We start from the raw sequence: 14,962 nt of genomic DNA, 5'->3' as shown, positions 1-14,962 counted from the left end.
GCTGCTGCGAAGCAGAGCTGGGTGAGGAGATGGAGTCGTCGGTCAGGGAAGGCTTCCCTCGGAGGGTGGCATTTAGGGGACCTAGCTGGTCAGAAGGAGCCAGCCTCGGGGAGTCCCAGGGCACAGAACTGGTGAGGGCAGAGCGGCGGGCACGGGAGCCAGCTTTGCCCGGCTGCCTAATCCTGCCTCTTTCTGCCACATCCTGCTTCTCACTTGGCCAAAGAGTCGGGTTGGGCTATGCTGTGCTGTGTGAGGGGCCGGGCTGAGCTGGGGTGACGGGACCCTCCCGGGGCAGGGCTCGGCTGGCTGTGGGCTCACCCGCCCCGACTCCACTCACTCGTGTTGAGGTCATGGGGTGAAGGGCTGGGAAAAAGGCCTTCACGTAGGCGGTGGGGACGGGTCAGTTCTGCCGATGTTCTCAGCCTCGCCAGCATGGGAGGGACTGCTGGTTCCTCCCGGCCCCGCCACGAGGCTCCAGTGCCAGCCAGCACCTGTCCCCAGCTCCAATGGGGAGACCTCAAGGACCTCTTTTAAAATCTCGACCCAGTTTTTTTTGTCGACAGAAAAGTTGCAGGAATAGTAAAGGAACTTGCACGTATCTACCCAGATCCGCCGTGACTGACATTTGCTTCATCATCCTCTCTCTGTAGATACATCCGCACTTTCTTTCTGAACTATTTGAGAGTAAGTGGGAGACTGTGCCAGTTATGCCTAAATGCTTTAGAGTAGTGTGGTTTTCTACGAACAAGGACATTCTCTTACACGAGCACTGTGTGGGGATCAAAGTCAGGACGGTTTACCATGGATCCAAGAGCGTTGCCACGGTCCGGAGGCAAATTTGGTCAATTTTCCCAATGACACTCTTTATAACTCGTTTCCTTCCTTCCTTCCTTCCTTCCTTCCTTCCTTCCTTCCTTCCTTCCTTCCTTCCTTCCTTCCTTCCTTCCTCCCTCCCTCTCCCTCTCTCCCTCCCTCCCTCTCTCTCTCTCTCTCTCTCTCTCTTTCTTTCTTTCTTCTGACCCAAGAATCAAACCAGGATCGTGAACTGCATTCGGCGTCCTGTCTTTTGAGTCTCCTTCAGGCTGAGACAGGGCCCCCGCCTTTCTCTGGGCCCCTTGACCTTGGCTTTTTGGAGTACGCGCCTGGTCTCCCTGAACGGGTAGACTCAGCCCTCGCGTTTTCGGCAGGAATGCCACTGCAGGGACGCGCTGCTCAGCGCGTCGTATCAGGAGGCATATGTCCGTTTGTCCCGCTATTGGTGACGTTAACTTCGATCCTCTCTCACCTGGCATTCGAGCCACTCGGTTTCTCCCAGCCTCGTTCTGGCCCGTGTGCCCCCCCGTCCGATTTGATCTGCCTCCTCGGCTGCTCCTCCCTCTCTCTGTGTGTCTGTCACGATCATTCTCCAGCTCTTTGTCCTGGTCCTTAGGATGCCCTCACCTCTGTGTCTCTCTCTCCGTGTCTCCAACGCCCTCTTCTCCCTCGATTTTGGTCTGCTCTCACCCCTTTCTCGTTCTCTCCCCCAAATTCTGAAATGGGTGCCAGCGCCACTCAGAACAGGCCCCAGATTAACCTACAGCTAAAAACCTGGCTCCGATTCCTAGGAGAAATCCAACGGAACTAAGGAGAGTTTGCTCGGAGAGGCTATACCTTCGAGACGTCGCGGTCGACCCAGGTGAGACCTCACGCTCCTGGGAACTCACCTCCAGGCCCAGGACGAGGGGCAGGCTTCAGAGGAAAAGGCGTTCTGCACAGAAGTGCCCGTCTCCACTGCCCACCCGCTTTCTGCCCACCCGTAGGTCCTCTCCCCCGAGACAGTGCACAGACCCCAAACGCCCCTCCAGCCCCAGGGCTGAGGTTCACTGTGGTTTGGCCAGGGATGGATAAATACCATCCTTCTGCCAAGGCAGAGCCTACTCCATGCTCTGAGGTTAGCAGGTTTCTTGCCGCCTCGGAGAGTTGAGCCCACAACAGCCTTTGCCCCACTTGGTGGTCACTGCGCTGGACGAAGCCCAGAGCCTCCCGTCTGGTTCGGGCCCCAAACCACAGCCCAGAGAACAGAAGCCCGAGTGTGGCACTCAGCGCGGTACGTGGCCAATCACTCACGGCTACGGCAGTGAACTTCGAATTATGTTATCATCTTTTCTATTAATAGATTCAATTATGTAGTTCGTGAATCGGGTGAGCATGGCTCCTGGCTGGAAGGCGCATACCCACTCGTGGGCAGAGAACGATGGCTAATTCGCCTTGATGTTGGCTTGGGGGTTTGGGGGGCTCAGCTTCTCCATCGGCAGAGTGAGAGATCGGAGTAGATACCCTGTGGCCCGCCTCTGCTCCAGCTTGCAGGAGTCCATGAGCCCACGGTCAACGGGCCCATCCGTCCTCCCAACGGCAGGTGACCCTACCCGCCCGCCACGGAGCCCATCCTGCTCCGGCCCCGAGCGTGGTGAGGGTGATTATTCGGGGCGTTTGTGTGTGTTTCTCTCCTGGACCGGCCCCAGGGACTTTCTGCCCTGCCGCTTCCTCTGCAGACACGTGTTTTCATCCTGGTCTAGGGATCGAGGCATCACTAAGGACCAGCATGAAGCCAGACGAAGAGAGGAAACACTCCTGCCGCCCGCCACATGTCTGGTGCTTCCTGCTGTGCTGGGCCGGGTGACGCCTTCACCCTCCGGCACAGCGGTAGCAGGACTGCCATGCTCAGGTCGCGAGCAGTGAAGGAGCTGGTGCCACGCTCATCCGGGCCTCTTCGGGGGTCACAGGAGCAGGGGATGTCAGAGTTCTTAGGCCGCCCAGCCCTCTCCTTCTGCAGATAAGCGACCTGGGCCCTGGGGAGGGGATGGAGTGGCACGGCGGTGACAGAGCTGGGACCAAATCCCGAGGCTCGTGACTTCCACCTCAGCGCCCCTTCCGCCATCCGATTTCTCAGCCCGCCGGCTCGATAACCCTCAGCCATCCCCAGACCTGTTGGCAGGCAAGAGGAATAACTCATGTGAATCAAAAGCAATTTGCAAACATAAATAATTTTCAGTGCCAGGAGAGGGGCTGGCGGGAAGATGCGCAGAAGGTTGAGGGGAACCTGGCCGGTCCTCCTGAGTCTCCCTCGTCTGCCCAGTGCTTCCTGTCCCCACTTGGCCGGGCTGGAGAGTCGGGAGCACGCAAAACAAAGCAGGAAATGGCCATAAGGATGCTCGCTTCCGCTGCTCATCCCGGGACTCTGCCGGCCGAGCTCTTCCCTCCCAGCCCCCAACGTTCACATGATTCTGCAACCCCGCCTCCTCGAGAGTCAGGAAAATGAATGGTGCTCTGCTCGCATGAGGAGCGGCCCGGCTCCTCCGCCTGGCCTGTCTTCCTCCTGGTCCTCGACCCCGGACAGTGCCACCTCAGCAAAGAGCGGAGGACGCACCATTGTTCTGTTACATTCGTGTAACGCCAGCGTCATATCACAGGGGAGCATGGCGTGACTGCCCTTCCTCCTCACTGTGCCTTACAGAAGTGACCACCCGAGACCTCTCCCTGATTTCCTGACAGGTATTTGCTCAATTCCCCAGAGTGTTCTGGCTCACGTCGCCCTGACAGCCAGCACAGATCTCGAAGAGGTGACGGTAGGTCCGATGAGAGCCCGAGGCACACCTGCCCAAAGCTCACCCCAAGGGGCTGTCGGAAGCAGAGAGGAACAACGAGAAACCAGACACCGTGGCATTAGCGAAGAATTTCTCAGATGAAACAGGAAAGGGAGGAAATCCAGGGAGGTTCACACCGCACCTGGAGCAGGTTGAAAGGGATCCGAGCCGGCGGCTGGCAGCGCTAAACTCCAAGGCGCTTCCAAAGGCTCCTTCGCTCAGGCAGCAAATGGGAGGCGTTGCTGCCGGCGTGGGCCGCGTTGTGCGACCTCCTCCAGCCCTAAATGCACACGCACACGCACGTCCATGTGCACACGCACGGGCTCGAGTGCACACGCACCTCGGACTTCCTTTGGCGATGCCAGCTCTCTGCCCCTACCTAGATGTGGGAACTTAACGGATAATTGGTTCAGCGGAATAATAACCACGGGCAACACTTGGTGAGCCCTTACCACGCGTCAGGCCTCATCTTCGGCTCACGTCACGACCACGTACAAACATAAAAGAGGGGTGAACCTTGTGTCCTCTGCTTGTCACTAACAGTGTGTGTACGTGTGCGTGCCGGAGTCACATGCCCACATCTCTACCATCCTGATCCTCGCGTTACGACAAAACACAAAAGGGCGAAGTGGTGGCTGTGCTGTTGGCAGCCGTGTGACACGCACCATGAGCTAAATACGGAAATTAAACCACGTGCCTGCCTGGAACTGACTCCAGGACTATCCTTGGGGTCTGTTTCCCTAAATTCAATTACCACGTAATTACCTGGAGTCTCCTAAAAGTCTTGTAAATGGATCAGGTGAGGGGCGAGGGGGCAGCAGGACCCCAGAGCAGCTGAGTGTGCTCGTGTCTGCCATCGCGGGCTGGGGAGAAAGGGGACAAAGAGCTCGAGTCCCCAGCTTCTCGGCCGTGGGGATCGATCCACGGACACCGTTAATGGCTGGCGGAGCGGGAATCAGCAGCACTGTCCATGCGTGCGTGTGTGCGCATGCGTGCGCGGCGTCCGATGCCAAGGCATTTATGCGAGGACGGCGCACAGTCGTGGAAATGCGCACAACACCCGCGACGGGCCCCTCACCCGCCAGGCGCTCACGGCTCCGTCTAGTTGGGGAGCCGAGGCCCATGCGCACACACGTGTCGCAGCGGGCAATTGATTGACAAGTTGTAGGGCAGGTGGTAAATACTTCAGGAGTTCAGGCACCTTCAGCGTGGTAAAGGCCGGAATAATCTAGAACAACCTCAGAGAGGGGATGGGACTTGAACTGACCCCGGAAGGACCTAAAGCACACTGGGAGCTGGGCACCTGGGCCCTGAAGACAGACAAGACTGCTCTGAACCCCTCTCTGTTTCCCCGTTTGCTGGGCGTTTGACCTTGGACGGGTTACTCCCGCCTCTAAGCCTTCATTTCAGCTTCTGTAAGAAGGGACACGGTAGGCCCCACCTCATGGAGGCGTGTGGACATTACGCGAGATGGTCCCCGAGCATCCCACGTGGACCGAGCACTCGGCCATTTGTCGTCACGAGTAACTGCAAAGGGAAGAGAAGAGGGGTGGGGGGCACAGGGCGGCAGAGTAGGGGGGACGATGTTGAACTATGGCCACAGGAAATGGACACTTGTCCACGAATAACCACCTTCAGTACTGTTTCCTTTTCAGAGCCGTCACCTTCTCAAGACGAGCAGCCGGCCACACAGAACCGAGGGGACACTTTGGTTTTGTACACATGCAGGCTGGGCTCACGGGGGCTCGGCTCATCTCGCCCCTCTCTGCCACCCTGAGGCTCCGGGCCAGAAGCCATTAGAATACGTTTGGAGCTGATATGGGGCGTTTAATGTTCCTGGTGGTAAAAGACTAACACGTGTGTGTACTTAGGGAGTTTTCCAGAAGCATTCGAGGCTCACCCCTGCCCCGGTCCACCGTCACCGTCGGAGCACGTCTATGGCCGTGACGGGTGCACTGAGGCGTGGGGAAGGAAAGGATTTTGGTGAGGGGCGTGGGCACTGCACCCTGACCTGTTCTGCACTCCTCCTGTGTTCTGGAAGTGTGCCGTGCGGGTGGGCCTGAGTGTGGGGGGGCCCTCAATTCAGGAGCCCAAGATGGGCCAAGACCCAGAGTCACCAGTTCCGGTCTTCCTTGACTCTCTGGTCTAGGTCGTGTCACGGGCGCACCCCGCCCGCACATTAAATCATAGGGGAGGGCCCCACCGTCATGCAGTCACCATTCCGTGCCACACCGGCAAGCTCGATGTCATGGTGACCGCTCTTACGGGACCACACGGTTTGGCTCTCTGTACCTTCTCTCTCTTCTCACGCTGAAACTGCCCTGTGGGTGGGGACTGAGCGTGGGGACTCTTCAGGACCCTAACAAGACTTGTGGGTAAAAATCCAGGATGCTCGGTCAAATCCGAATTCGCATAAATGCTGCGGTTAATTATTGTTATTTTTTCGGTATTAGTACATCTCAAATATTTCACGAGACATACTAAAAAATTAGCATCATCCATCTGAAATGCAAATTTAACTAAGCACCCTAGATTTTTATAGGCTCGGTCTGGCAAGCCTAGCTGCAAAGCGTTCCAGTGGGCTCCGAGGCTGGTGCAAACGCCGAGGAGTTGAACTTGGCTCTTCCAAGAATGAGGTGGGGAGTGTGCAGGCTACGGGGAGAGCAGAGCTAGAGGCTGGGACCTGACTGGTGCAGGAGAGGCCTGCTTCTGATGGTGGGTACGCAAGCACCCCTCTCTTTGTGTGAGTCAGCGAGAGCCTCTGTGCTCATGGCTCAGTTCCTTTAGACAGGCTCACGTGGAGAAAACAGCAGAGCGGTTTGGGTCGCCGTGTGCACGGTTAAGAGCCCAGCTTCCTGCTTCCCTTCTCTCTTGTGAACTTAAGCTCCGAGACAGGGTTTCCTACCCTTTGCTTGTGATGTGCTGGGCACCAACAGACAGCTAGGCCCCGAGTTAGGCAGGAGCGGTCCACGTCCAGGGGGACTCCTTCCCCGTGTGTGCCAGGGCCGTGACCCTCTTTGAGTGTTCCCGAGCCTTGGACACTTCTGTCAAGAGGCCCCAGGGGCTGAGTCACTGTGGGCTAAATCTCCCCAGGATAGTGGGGCAGAGGCCTCGGTTCTAGAACTAACACAGAACGAGGCTGTGGCCACGCACCCTAGACAAGCTGCTCTGCCATCTGCACCTCAGATTCTCACCCCTCATGGTACCCAATCTCTGTGGGGTCTGAATGGCACAAGACGATGCCGGGCACATCTGAGGAGCTCAGCAAATGGTGCTCTTGGACCCTCTTGGGTCTGGCACCAGGGTGGGCATCCCCGCGACACCTAGTGACCCCGGAAGGTCCACCATCGGGCCCGGTTCTCAAGGCCTCAGGTCACTTGGAGGCCACATCTTTCCAAGGGTAGGGGACCACTTTTTGTTCCTTGCTGGCAGCAGTACCATCTTCTACCTCCTCTCCTATCCCCCCCCTTCCTCAGGCTCAGCCTTGCAGAGGCCACCCACTGGGTGGGAGGGGCACCCCAGGGGCTAAGGCTCACTCCCAAGTCACCCACTGTGCAGACCCGAACAAGGAGCTCCCCTTCCCACTCCCGATTTTTTTAGTTCTCCCCTCCCAGAAAAACAGGGAGACGAACCCCCCGCCTGGCATGCGCCTTTGTGTGCCAGCCAGTGAAGGACAGGCCCGATTCTAGTGCTGAGCAGGCAGTGTGCCAGAAGCAGTCAAGATCACCCCTCCCTGCACTCCCAGGGTGGCAAAGGGCATTCATTACATGGAGGGGGAAGGGGAGAGCATTTAACTCACTCAAGGGGGCTGGGGTGAAGGGGGTGGTGGGAGGGACAATTCACAAAAGCCAGGGCTAGAAACTCCCAACGGTTTTTTTTTTTTTTAGAACTTCCCTGCCTCCCCTCCCCCCACTGCTGGGCTCCCTTCCCCCACCTCCAGTCGCTGGTGGCCTGCAGCCAACACTGGCCACACTGTCCGCATTCAGGCCTCCCCGCCCTCTTGGCCCTCTATCTCTTCCTGGCCTTCCCAGCACTGCTCGCTCTCGCCACCTCTCCCCCCACCTCTCCCCCATCTCTCCCCCACCTTCCCCCCCAACCCGCCGCCCTGCGCTGACCTCTTCTGCCCTGGCGCCCTGCAGGGGCTTGGGCGCCTCAGTCCCAGGCCAGCAGGCGAGGGGCCCTGGAGGCGGGGAGCAGCCACGCACCCACCAGGCTCAGTCCCCAACATCCCTGCTCAGCCACTCCAGCCAGGAGGAAGAGCGCTGCGTCTGCAGAAAGCCAGCCTCTGCCCCTGCATTCCTGAGCTATGGCTTCCAGGCTGGGGTGGCCGCACCCCAGATTTGGGCCCATTCCCCTTGCCCCTTCTGGGCCCTTAACCCCTTCTTGCCCTGTGACACCAAGGACCCCAGCCCAGCCACTCCAAGCTGGACGGGGGAGATGGGGTCCCACATCTCTCTCTATTAAAGAAGTGGGGATGGGCAGGCCCGGTGAGCCAGGCCTTCTCCGCCTCCCCGTGCCCATGCTCACACCACGGGTAGAAAGCAGGGCTCCCTCCTACCCCCGCACCCGCTCGCACTCGCTGTGCCGCCAGTCTCTGGCCTGGTTTCCGGCGACAGAGTCTGGCAGAGAAAGAGCCTCAGCGGCTTCCTCGGTGGGGGCGGGGCCAGCGATGCCAGCACGGGACGCTGGAAAGGGTGGGAGGGTCCCCTCCCCGCTGAACCTGCACAACCGGGCAGGAATCATTAAAGGGGAACACCCCTGCCCTACCGGGGCCAGCGCCTGGGTGTGCTGCGCCCCGGGAGGCGGGGGCAAAGATCAGCAGGTGCCGGTGGATCCGCCCGCGGAGGGGGCTGGCTCCGCCCCGTCTCCACGCTGCGCGCTCGCCCTTGTCCTAGATCCCGCGTTTGCCAAAGCCGTGGGCACGGCCGGCCTGAAAGCCCTGGGCGCAGGGGCCCCTCTGGCACCCCCCTCAGGAATTCCCCTCTCTTTTGGAGTGCCTCTTGACTTCCGGGGAGCGGGTCACTCCTTGCGCGGGCGCCTCTGCCCGTGAAACCAGGCCACTTTGCTGTGCTCTTTAGCACAGGACGCACGATCGGTTTCCTGCCTGAGACCGAAGGCGGAAGTGGGGCGTGGGGGGTCCAGGCGCCTCCTGAGCCCCCGACGTTCCCCGGCACTAACCTCCAACAGCGAAAATGCACCTTCAACATCTCCATTTAATATTTACATTCAAGCAGGTAATAATTGGAAGCTTATAGTTTAGACATTGCTAGTAGCAGCAGTTTCTAGAGAGCTCGTTTAGCCTTTTAACAAACTTTTTTTCTTTTTTTCTTTTTTTGCACATAGAAACAACACATCCATGTGTACGGTATCAAAAAATATATACCAAGATTACTGGTATTGCGGTACTGGAAGGAGAGAAAATGAAATCAACCGAAATACTGAATGAATGGGGAGGGTCAACAGAAAACAGTTTGTTTGATATAGAATATAACATGATCTAGAGGAAACTCCATAAATCTAGGTTTTTATATTTCAATATATAAATACCTACAAATAAATATATATATATATCAGCCCGAAGGGGGTGGTCGGGCCTTTTGAGCTCAAACAATACATTTCAATAATAACACCACGTACAAACGGGAGTAAAGTCTGCACTTGACAAGTTAGCACGGTTAAAATATAATACTATAACTCTGAGACCGTCGCGTGTGGCTGCCCTGTCAGTCCCGGAGGTCCACGAGAGAGGGGAGGGGACAGGTGGGGGGGCGGCGAGGCCGGTAGGCACCACGTGGAAGGCGCCAGTTCCGGGAGACATTGGACCGGCCCCCTAGCCAAGATCCCACAGCCGGATACAGAGGGATGCGGTTACGGAGGCTTCGGGAGTCCCTGCGCTGGGGACCGGCCCGATTCTCCGCAGCGGGCAGGAGGAGGAATCCGGCCCCAGGCCCCAGGCGCTAAGCCACCCGCGCGGATGGCGTTTCCCCTTCCAACGCCCTCCCGCTACACCGTCACGTACTCCTTGAACGTGACGGTGAGGCAGTTCGCGGTGACGTCGGTGATAATTATATTCCCAAAGAAGGGCTTGAACTCGCTCAGTGGCTCCTCAGGCTCGTCCTGGGCCCCGGCTGGAGGCTTCTCCGCCGCTGTCGCCGGCGCAGCTGCCACCGCTGCCACCATCGCGGGCGCCTCCGGCTTCACTTGAAGGGCGCTTGGCGGCTCCCCAGCCTCGCCGCGCGTCTTGACGCAGCGTAAGTCTATGGGCTCGTCCAGATCCGAGTCCAGCAGGATAACCTCGGGCTGAGGAAGGGTGGCGGCAAGGGGCACGTCGGTGGGGCGCTCGGCTGCCTGCGGGCTGCCCCCCAGGCAGGTAGGGGTGCTGATGCTGCGCGCCGTCAGGCGCTTCTTGCAGGGCTCCCGCTCGCCGTGCGTCTCGGAGAGGCAGCGCTTGCGCGCGTGGGAGAGGTTGAGGCCGACGGCGTGGTGGTGGTGGTGGTGATGGTGGTGGTGGTGGTGGTGGTGGGAGGGTGGGTGCGTGCTCCGGGCCGGGTCCCAGGCCAGCAGGTCGGGCTTGGTGGTGAGCTGCAGGGGCTGCTCGCCAAAGGCCTCCTTGGTGGGGGAGAGCTTTCGGGAGATGGTGTCCTGCGGCTGCGGGTCACTAGACCCCGGTGCCTCCTCCTCCCTCCTCTTAGTCGGCGCTTCCACCTTCTTCTCCTCCGTCCCCGCGGCCTTTTTGAAAGTCCTGTCGGCCGGGGGGTGGCGCTCCTCCGCAGCCCGCTTCTTGTGGCTGGGGGAGCGCGCCTCGCCCTCCGCAGCCTCGCCAGACTTGATCTTCACCGCCTGCATGCCATTCTCCATGTACTTGCTCATCACTATCACGATGCGTCCGTTCTTGTTTTTATTCTTGACGATCTTCATCTTGCCCCCAATCCCGTTGCCCGTCACTGCTTCCTTGGGGGTCGGCGTCATCCCATTGGGGGGGCCCTTCTCAGAGCCCTTGCCTGGAGCCCCCGCCGCACCGGCCAGGGGCTTCACGGCTCCTAGGTAGCCCTTGGCCCCAGTGCCATGGGCCCACTTGTCGGGCGGGTGGCTCTTGGTGCCCAGGTCCGGGCAGGTGGGGCTGGGTGCCTCCTTGTGGCCGCCCTGGTACTGCAAGTCATACATCTTGGGGTCAGGCTGGTAGGGGTGGTGCTTCTTGCTGTTGAGCTGGTAGTAGTACTTGCCACTTTTGCCCGGTGGTGGGGGCTTGCCCGCCCGCTCCTTGCTGTGTGGCTGGTACTGGTGGTGCTTCTTACTGTTGAGCTCGTATTGGTGCCCCTGGCCCTTGCCCTGAGCGCCCAGATCCAGCTTGGCGCGGTTGTCAGCCGAGGAGTCCTGCAGTCCGCTCAGCACATTGGAGCGCCGAGCAAAGGTGGGAACCTGGGGGTGGGGGCAGAGGGGGAGGTGAGAGGAGGGAATGAGGTCCGACCTGGGCATGTCTCCCCCATCAGGAGTGTCCCAGACCACCCCCCCACTAGCTGCCTTATCTGGTAGAAGTAGAATTGGGGTGCTCTGGAGGAACCCCTCCTCCCACTGCCCTTTAGTCCTGAAAGCAGCTCAGGTGGCAACTTCAAGGGAAAGACTGGTGGGCGGCCGCAGGGCCGGCGAGTGTCCTCACCTGCACCACGAGCGGCTTGGGCTTTGGCCCTCTCTTCCGATATCCCATCAGCTGCTCCTGCCGTTCCCTGGGGGGAGGGAACAGAGGGCAGCGCTGTTAGCCTCGGGGTCGCCTCCTCTCCAGCTATGCCCCGCTCTGCAGTGACGTCCCCTTTCAGTGAGCAGCCTGGCCAGCAAGACCCAGAGGGATTGCGAGCTCAGGGCAGAAGGTCGCCTTTGCCGCCGGCTGGGCGCCTCAGTCTGGTCCCAGAGTCCCGCTTTACGGCTCACGCCGACCCTCATCTGCCCAAGGAGTCCTCCGCGAGGGACACCCCCCCACCTCAGGTCCGCACCTTAACTGGAGCCCCGCTCCCCACCCCCGCAACCCCGCCTCTAGGCAGGGGAGGCAGCCGCTCGGGGCTGGGTCGCTGCCGGCACTGGCGCCCACAGCCTTGGGCCCGGGGTCCTGCGCAAAGTGCAGTGGGCGCGCGCATCCAGGAGATGTAAACAAACCCAAAGGACTTGTGCGAGGACCACGTCGCTCCCGTCAAAGGCACGGGATGCTAATGACCTCATTATGATTCAGATAACGAGTGCCGCCGGCAGAAGGAAGGACTCGTTTTCCTAAAGGGTAGGCACTAAACAGGGGGAGGGGCTGCGCCCTTGTTTACACAGTGGCAAATGAGCCAATTAGGGGCTGGGGGCGGAGGCCGGCCGCGGGGACCAGGGCCTGGCCAGGTTCTCAGCCACCTGGCGAACCTGCTCCGGGGCGGCCTGGGCGGAGAGGCTGAGCTGGGCGAGGCGGGGGCGGCAGCACAAGCCCCGCCCCCTAGCCAGGCCGGCCCCTCCATTTCCAAATTAATAAAGCCCACGGGCGGTGGCTTGGGTCAATACCACTGCCAGGCTTCCGCCTGCGGCTTGGCTGTGAGTGACCAAGGTTGGGGGGGTGGATCGTCCTAGCGCTGCCCAGCCCTCTGTGGAAGAAGGGGCGACTCTCCAGCCTTGGCCGAAGTTGCTGCCCATTTCCAGGCCAGAAACCCGCTTTCGGGCGACCGTAAGCACCCCCTGCCGGTGGGCTAACCCAGGGGAGTTCCGCCAAGCCCGGGGGCCCGGCCGGGGCCTGATTCTGAAGTTGCGTGACATTGCAACAGCCTGCGTTTTAATTCTCTGGGGGCCCATTACGCAACATGGCATCAGCCGCTGACATGGTTACAGGGCGGTGAGCTCCCAGGTGGAGCAGGGGCAGGATTCCCTTCTCGGCGCCCCCCTGCGTCACGGGAGAGCAACTTCCCCGCCCGTCGTGCGCTCCGAGGGTCTAGAGTTTACAGTTTTAGCGCCAAACGCACCACAGGAAATAATGCAAAATAAAAGGGAGGAGGGATGGAAGGCAGCGGGGGGCGGGGGGGGTGCCGAGCTCCGCGGGCTCCCGCCGCCCCTCCCCTCCTCGCCAGCCCTTCCCCCTTCTGTCCTCCCGAAACAGAGAACTACAGCCACTGGCGGCGAATCCAGCTGCAGCAGCTGCAGCGTGACAAGCATCTGTGTGCACGAGGATGAGCCCCTCATCGGATACCACCCCTCCGCCACCAGGCAGCGCCCACCCATCACCCTCTGGGCCAAGCTCACCCAGCAAATAGCCCAGTGGGGGCTGTGAGAGCACCCAGCGCCAGCCAGAATCTGACCCCCGCCCATCCCAAGCTCCCTCGGCGTGAGGGTGGGGTCTTAAGGTCTTGTCAACTTTTCTCCAGCCCCCAACAGGTTAAGTTCAGTTCCATGACGTCCGGCGGTTTCACAGTGCCAGCTCCCTTGGAGCTGCCCCGCGACGTGCCGGGGCCAAGCGGCCGGTGGCTGCAGGAAAGCAACACCTAGGCTCTGGGGGTGGGGCTCCAAGGTTGCGACGGGAGGGAGGGGGGGCCGCGGGGGACCAGGCACGGCTCCGAGTTCTCGGGGCAGCGGTAGGGCCACCCGCACGCACCCTTCCTGCAGTTCCCCCCAAATACAAGCCTTGCCTTTTCTGGCCCTACCCTGCCCCCACCCCCAGGCTGCAGCAACCGCCAAGGACGTTGGTTAGAGCCGAGGCCGCGGCCGTGCAGTTCAGACCCGTCAGGGGGAGGGGGCTCCCGCCAGCCCCTCCCGGCCCTTTCCCCCCCTTACTGCTGCGTGGCCCACTCTACCACTCCCGTATAGGGTTCCGGCTGCCGGCAGCGGCTGCTGGGGGACGCTCACCTGTTCTGGAAGGCGATCAGCAGCCGGGGGTCCAGGATGTTCTCCTCGGGTTCCCACGTGTTATATCTTGCAAGCGAAAAGGGAGGGGGACACCGCGTAAAAAACCGAGCCTGCGCTGCGGCCTCCAGGTGGGGAATGACATAAGGCCCTACTCTGTCTTCATGAACCACAAGCTATTTAGCTGTGGATGTGGGGGGTGGAGGGTGGATTTCTGCAGGCCTGACACGGTCCCTGAGACACCCCCCCAAGTCAAAATAAACACACAAGGGCAGGAAGGGGAGGGGTAAGGAAAATGAAACTAGCAGTTTATTTTGCAGTTGTCAAGAATTTTAAGCATGTTACTGCGACATGTTCCAAAGCCACTTTGCTCACCAGGAACCCTGCGTGCAAAGCAGCCGAAATGCAAAGTCGCAGGCCCCTCCTCCTCTCTCCAGCCCCGAGTCTCCGCGAGGGCTTCAGCCGTTCTCCATTTGACCCCTAATCCGATAACCGTCAGCCGAGCCGCCCCCGCTACCCCCTCGCGGCCCCGGGGCCCGCTGTCGCGGGCAAGCACCCCCAAATACTCGGCAACACGAAAATATGCCTGTGTGTGTGAGTGTGTGTGTGCGTGCCTGCGCGTCTGTCTCCATCCGGTGCCTTCGCATTTCAAATTAAAAAAAGAAATTCCCCACCAAAAGCGCTGCAGTGACAGTGCCCAACGTTTTCTGCCCTTTTTCTTCCTCTCCCTGCACCACTAGGAGGGAAGAGGCACACAATTGCATTTTCGTCGCTTTTTAATTTTTTTTTTTGGTTTTGCAATATGGAGCCGTTCGGTGGAGGGAAAGGGGAAAGGAGCCATTTTCTGCTGCACATCAGTCAGTGCCTGCGCCCTCCCTCCCTCCGCCGGCCTCCCCGGCTCGGCCCCGCGTCTCTCCAGCTCCTCCGGCTCCTTTTAGTGCATAAATTAGTGATGGCATTTCCCGGGGAGCGGAGCACAACACAGGGCGCCGGGCTCGGGCTCGGCGGCTCGGCTTCCCCAGTGCCTGCCACCGACTTCCCCACCCCCTCCTCCCTCCACCCCACCTCCACCCCGCCTCCCGTCCGCTCCCCCCACCACCCCACCGGCCCGGCGGGTCCCGAGCCCCGCAGCCCCGCTCCGCTGCACCCGGCTCCTCCGCCCCTCCGCCGCTACTCACTTGGGGGACCAGCCTCTCCATTTCACCAGATACTCCACTCTGCCCTGCGGGGGGAAGAGACAGCACTCCGTCAGCTTCCGCGGGATCCCCGGCTCCGGCCCGCAGCCTCCCCACCCCCTCCCCGCCTCCTCGCGGGCTGCTCCTCGCCGCTCCCTCGCTGCCTCCCCCGCGCCGCCCTACCTTGCGGATCCGCTTCTTCTCGATGCTCTCCACCGCGAAGACGTGCTCGCCAACAGCTGGCAGCTCCATGGCCGAGCCGGAGCGCGCCGGGGCGCAGGCGGCCGGCGCGGCTGCAGACGCTGCTGG

General features: G+C 60.5%; 1 protein-coding gene across 1 annotated transcript; it reads right to left on the bottom strand.

Moving 5' to 3' along the window:
* Window positions 1-8,816: 8,816 nt before the first annotated feature.
* Window positions 8,817-14,956, bottom strand: CBX4 (chromobox 4). The gene is made up of 5 exons (XM_011379717.2): window positions 14,837-14,956; window positions 14,657-14,700; window positions 13,482-13,547; window positions 11,281-11,347; window positions 8,817-11,042 (listed from the first exon to the last, which is right to left on the bottom strand). The coding sequence occupies exons 1-5, from the start codon at window positions 14,903-14,905 to the stop codon at window positions 9,627-9,629; spliced, it is 1,662 nt and encodes a 553-aa protein (XP_011378019.1). The 5' UTR covers window positions 14,906-14,956; the 3' UTR covers window positions 8,817-9,626.
* Window positions 14,957-14,962: the final 6 nt, after the last annotated feature.

Source organism: Pteropus vampyrus, unplaced genomic scaffold, assembly GCF_000151845.1.
Source record: "Pteropus vampyrus isolate Shadow unplaced genomic scaffold, Pvam_2.0 Scaffold371, whole genome shotgun sequence".
Taxonomy (NCBI): domain Eukaryota; kingdom Metazoa; phylum Chordata; class Mammalia; order Chiroptera; family Pteropodidae; genus Pteropus; species Pteropus vampyrus.
This window is presented reverse-complemented; position numbering and strand designations above follow the sequence as displayed.

What these genes read in the sequence shown, in the direction of transcription:
- CBX4 (XM_011379717.2), bottom strand. Translation starts at nt 14,905, where the DNA reads ATGGAGCTGCCAGCTGTTGGCGAGCACGTCTTCGCGGTGGAGAGCATC. An exon ending in AGAAGAAGCGGATCCGCAAG is followed by an intron (nt 14,701 to 14,836) that starts GTAGGGCGGCGC and finishes TTCCCCCCGCAG; the next exon opens with GGCAGAGTGGAGTATCTGGT. An exon ending in CTGATCGCCTTCCAGAACAG is followed by an intron (nt 11,348 to 13,481) that starts GTGAGCGTCCCC and finishes CCCTCCCCCCAG; the next exon opens with GGAACGGCAGGAGCAGCTGA.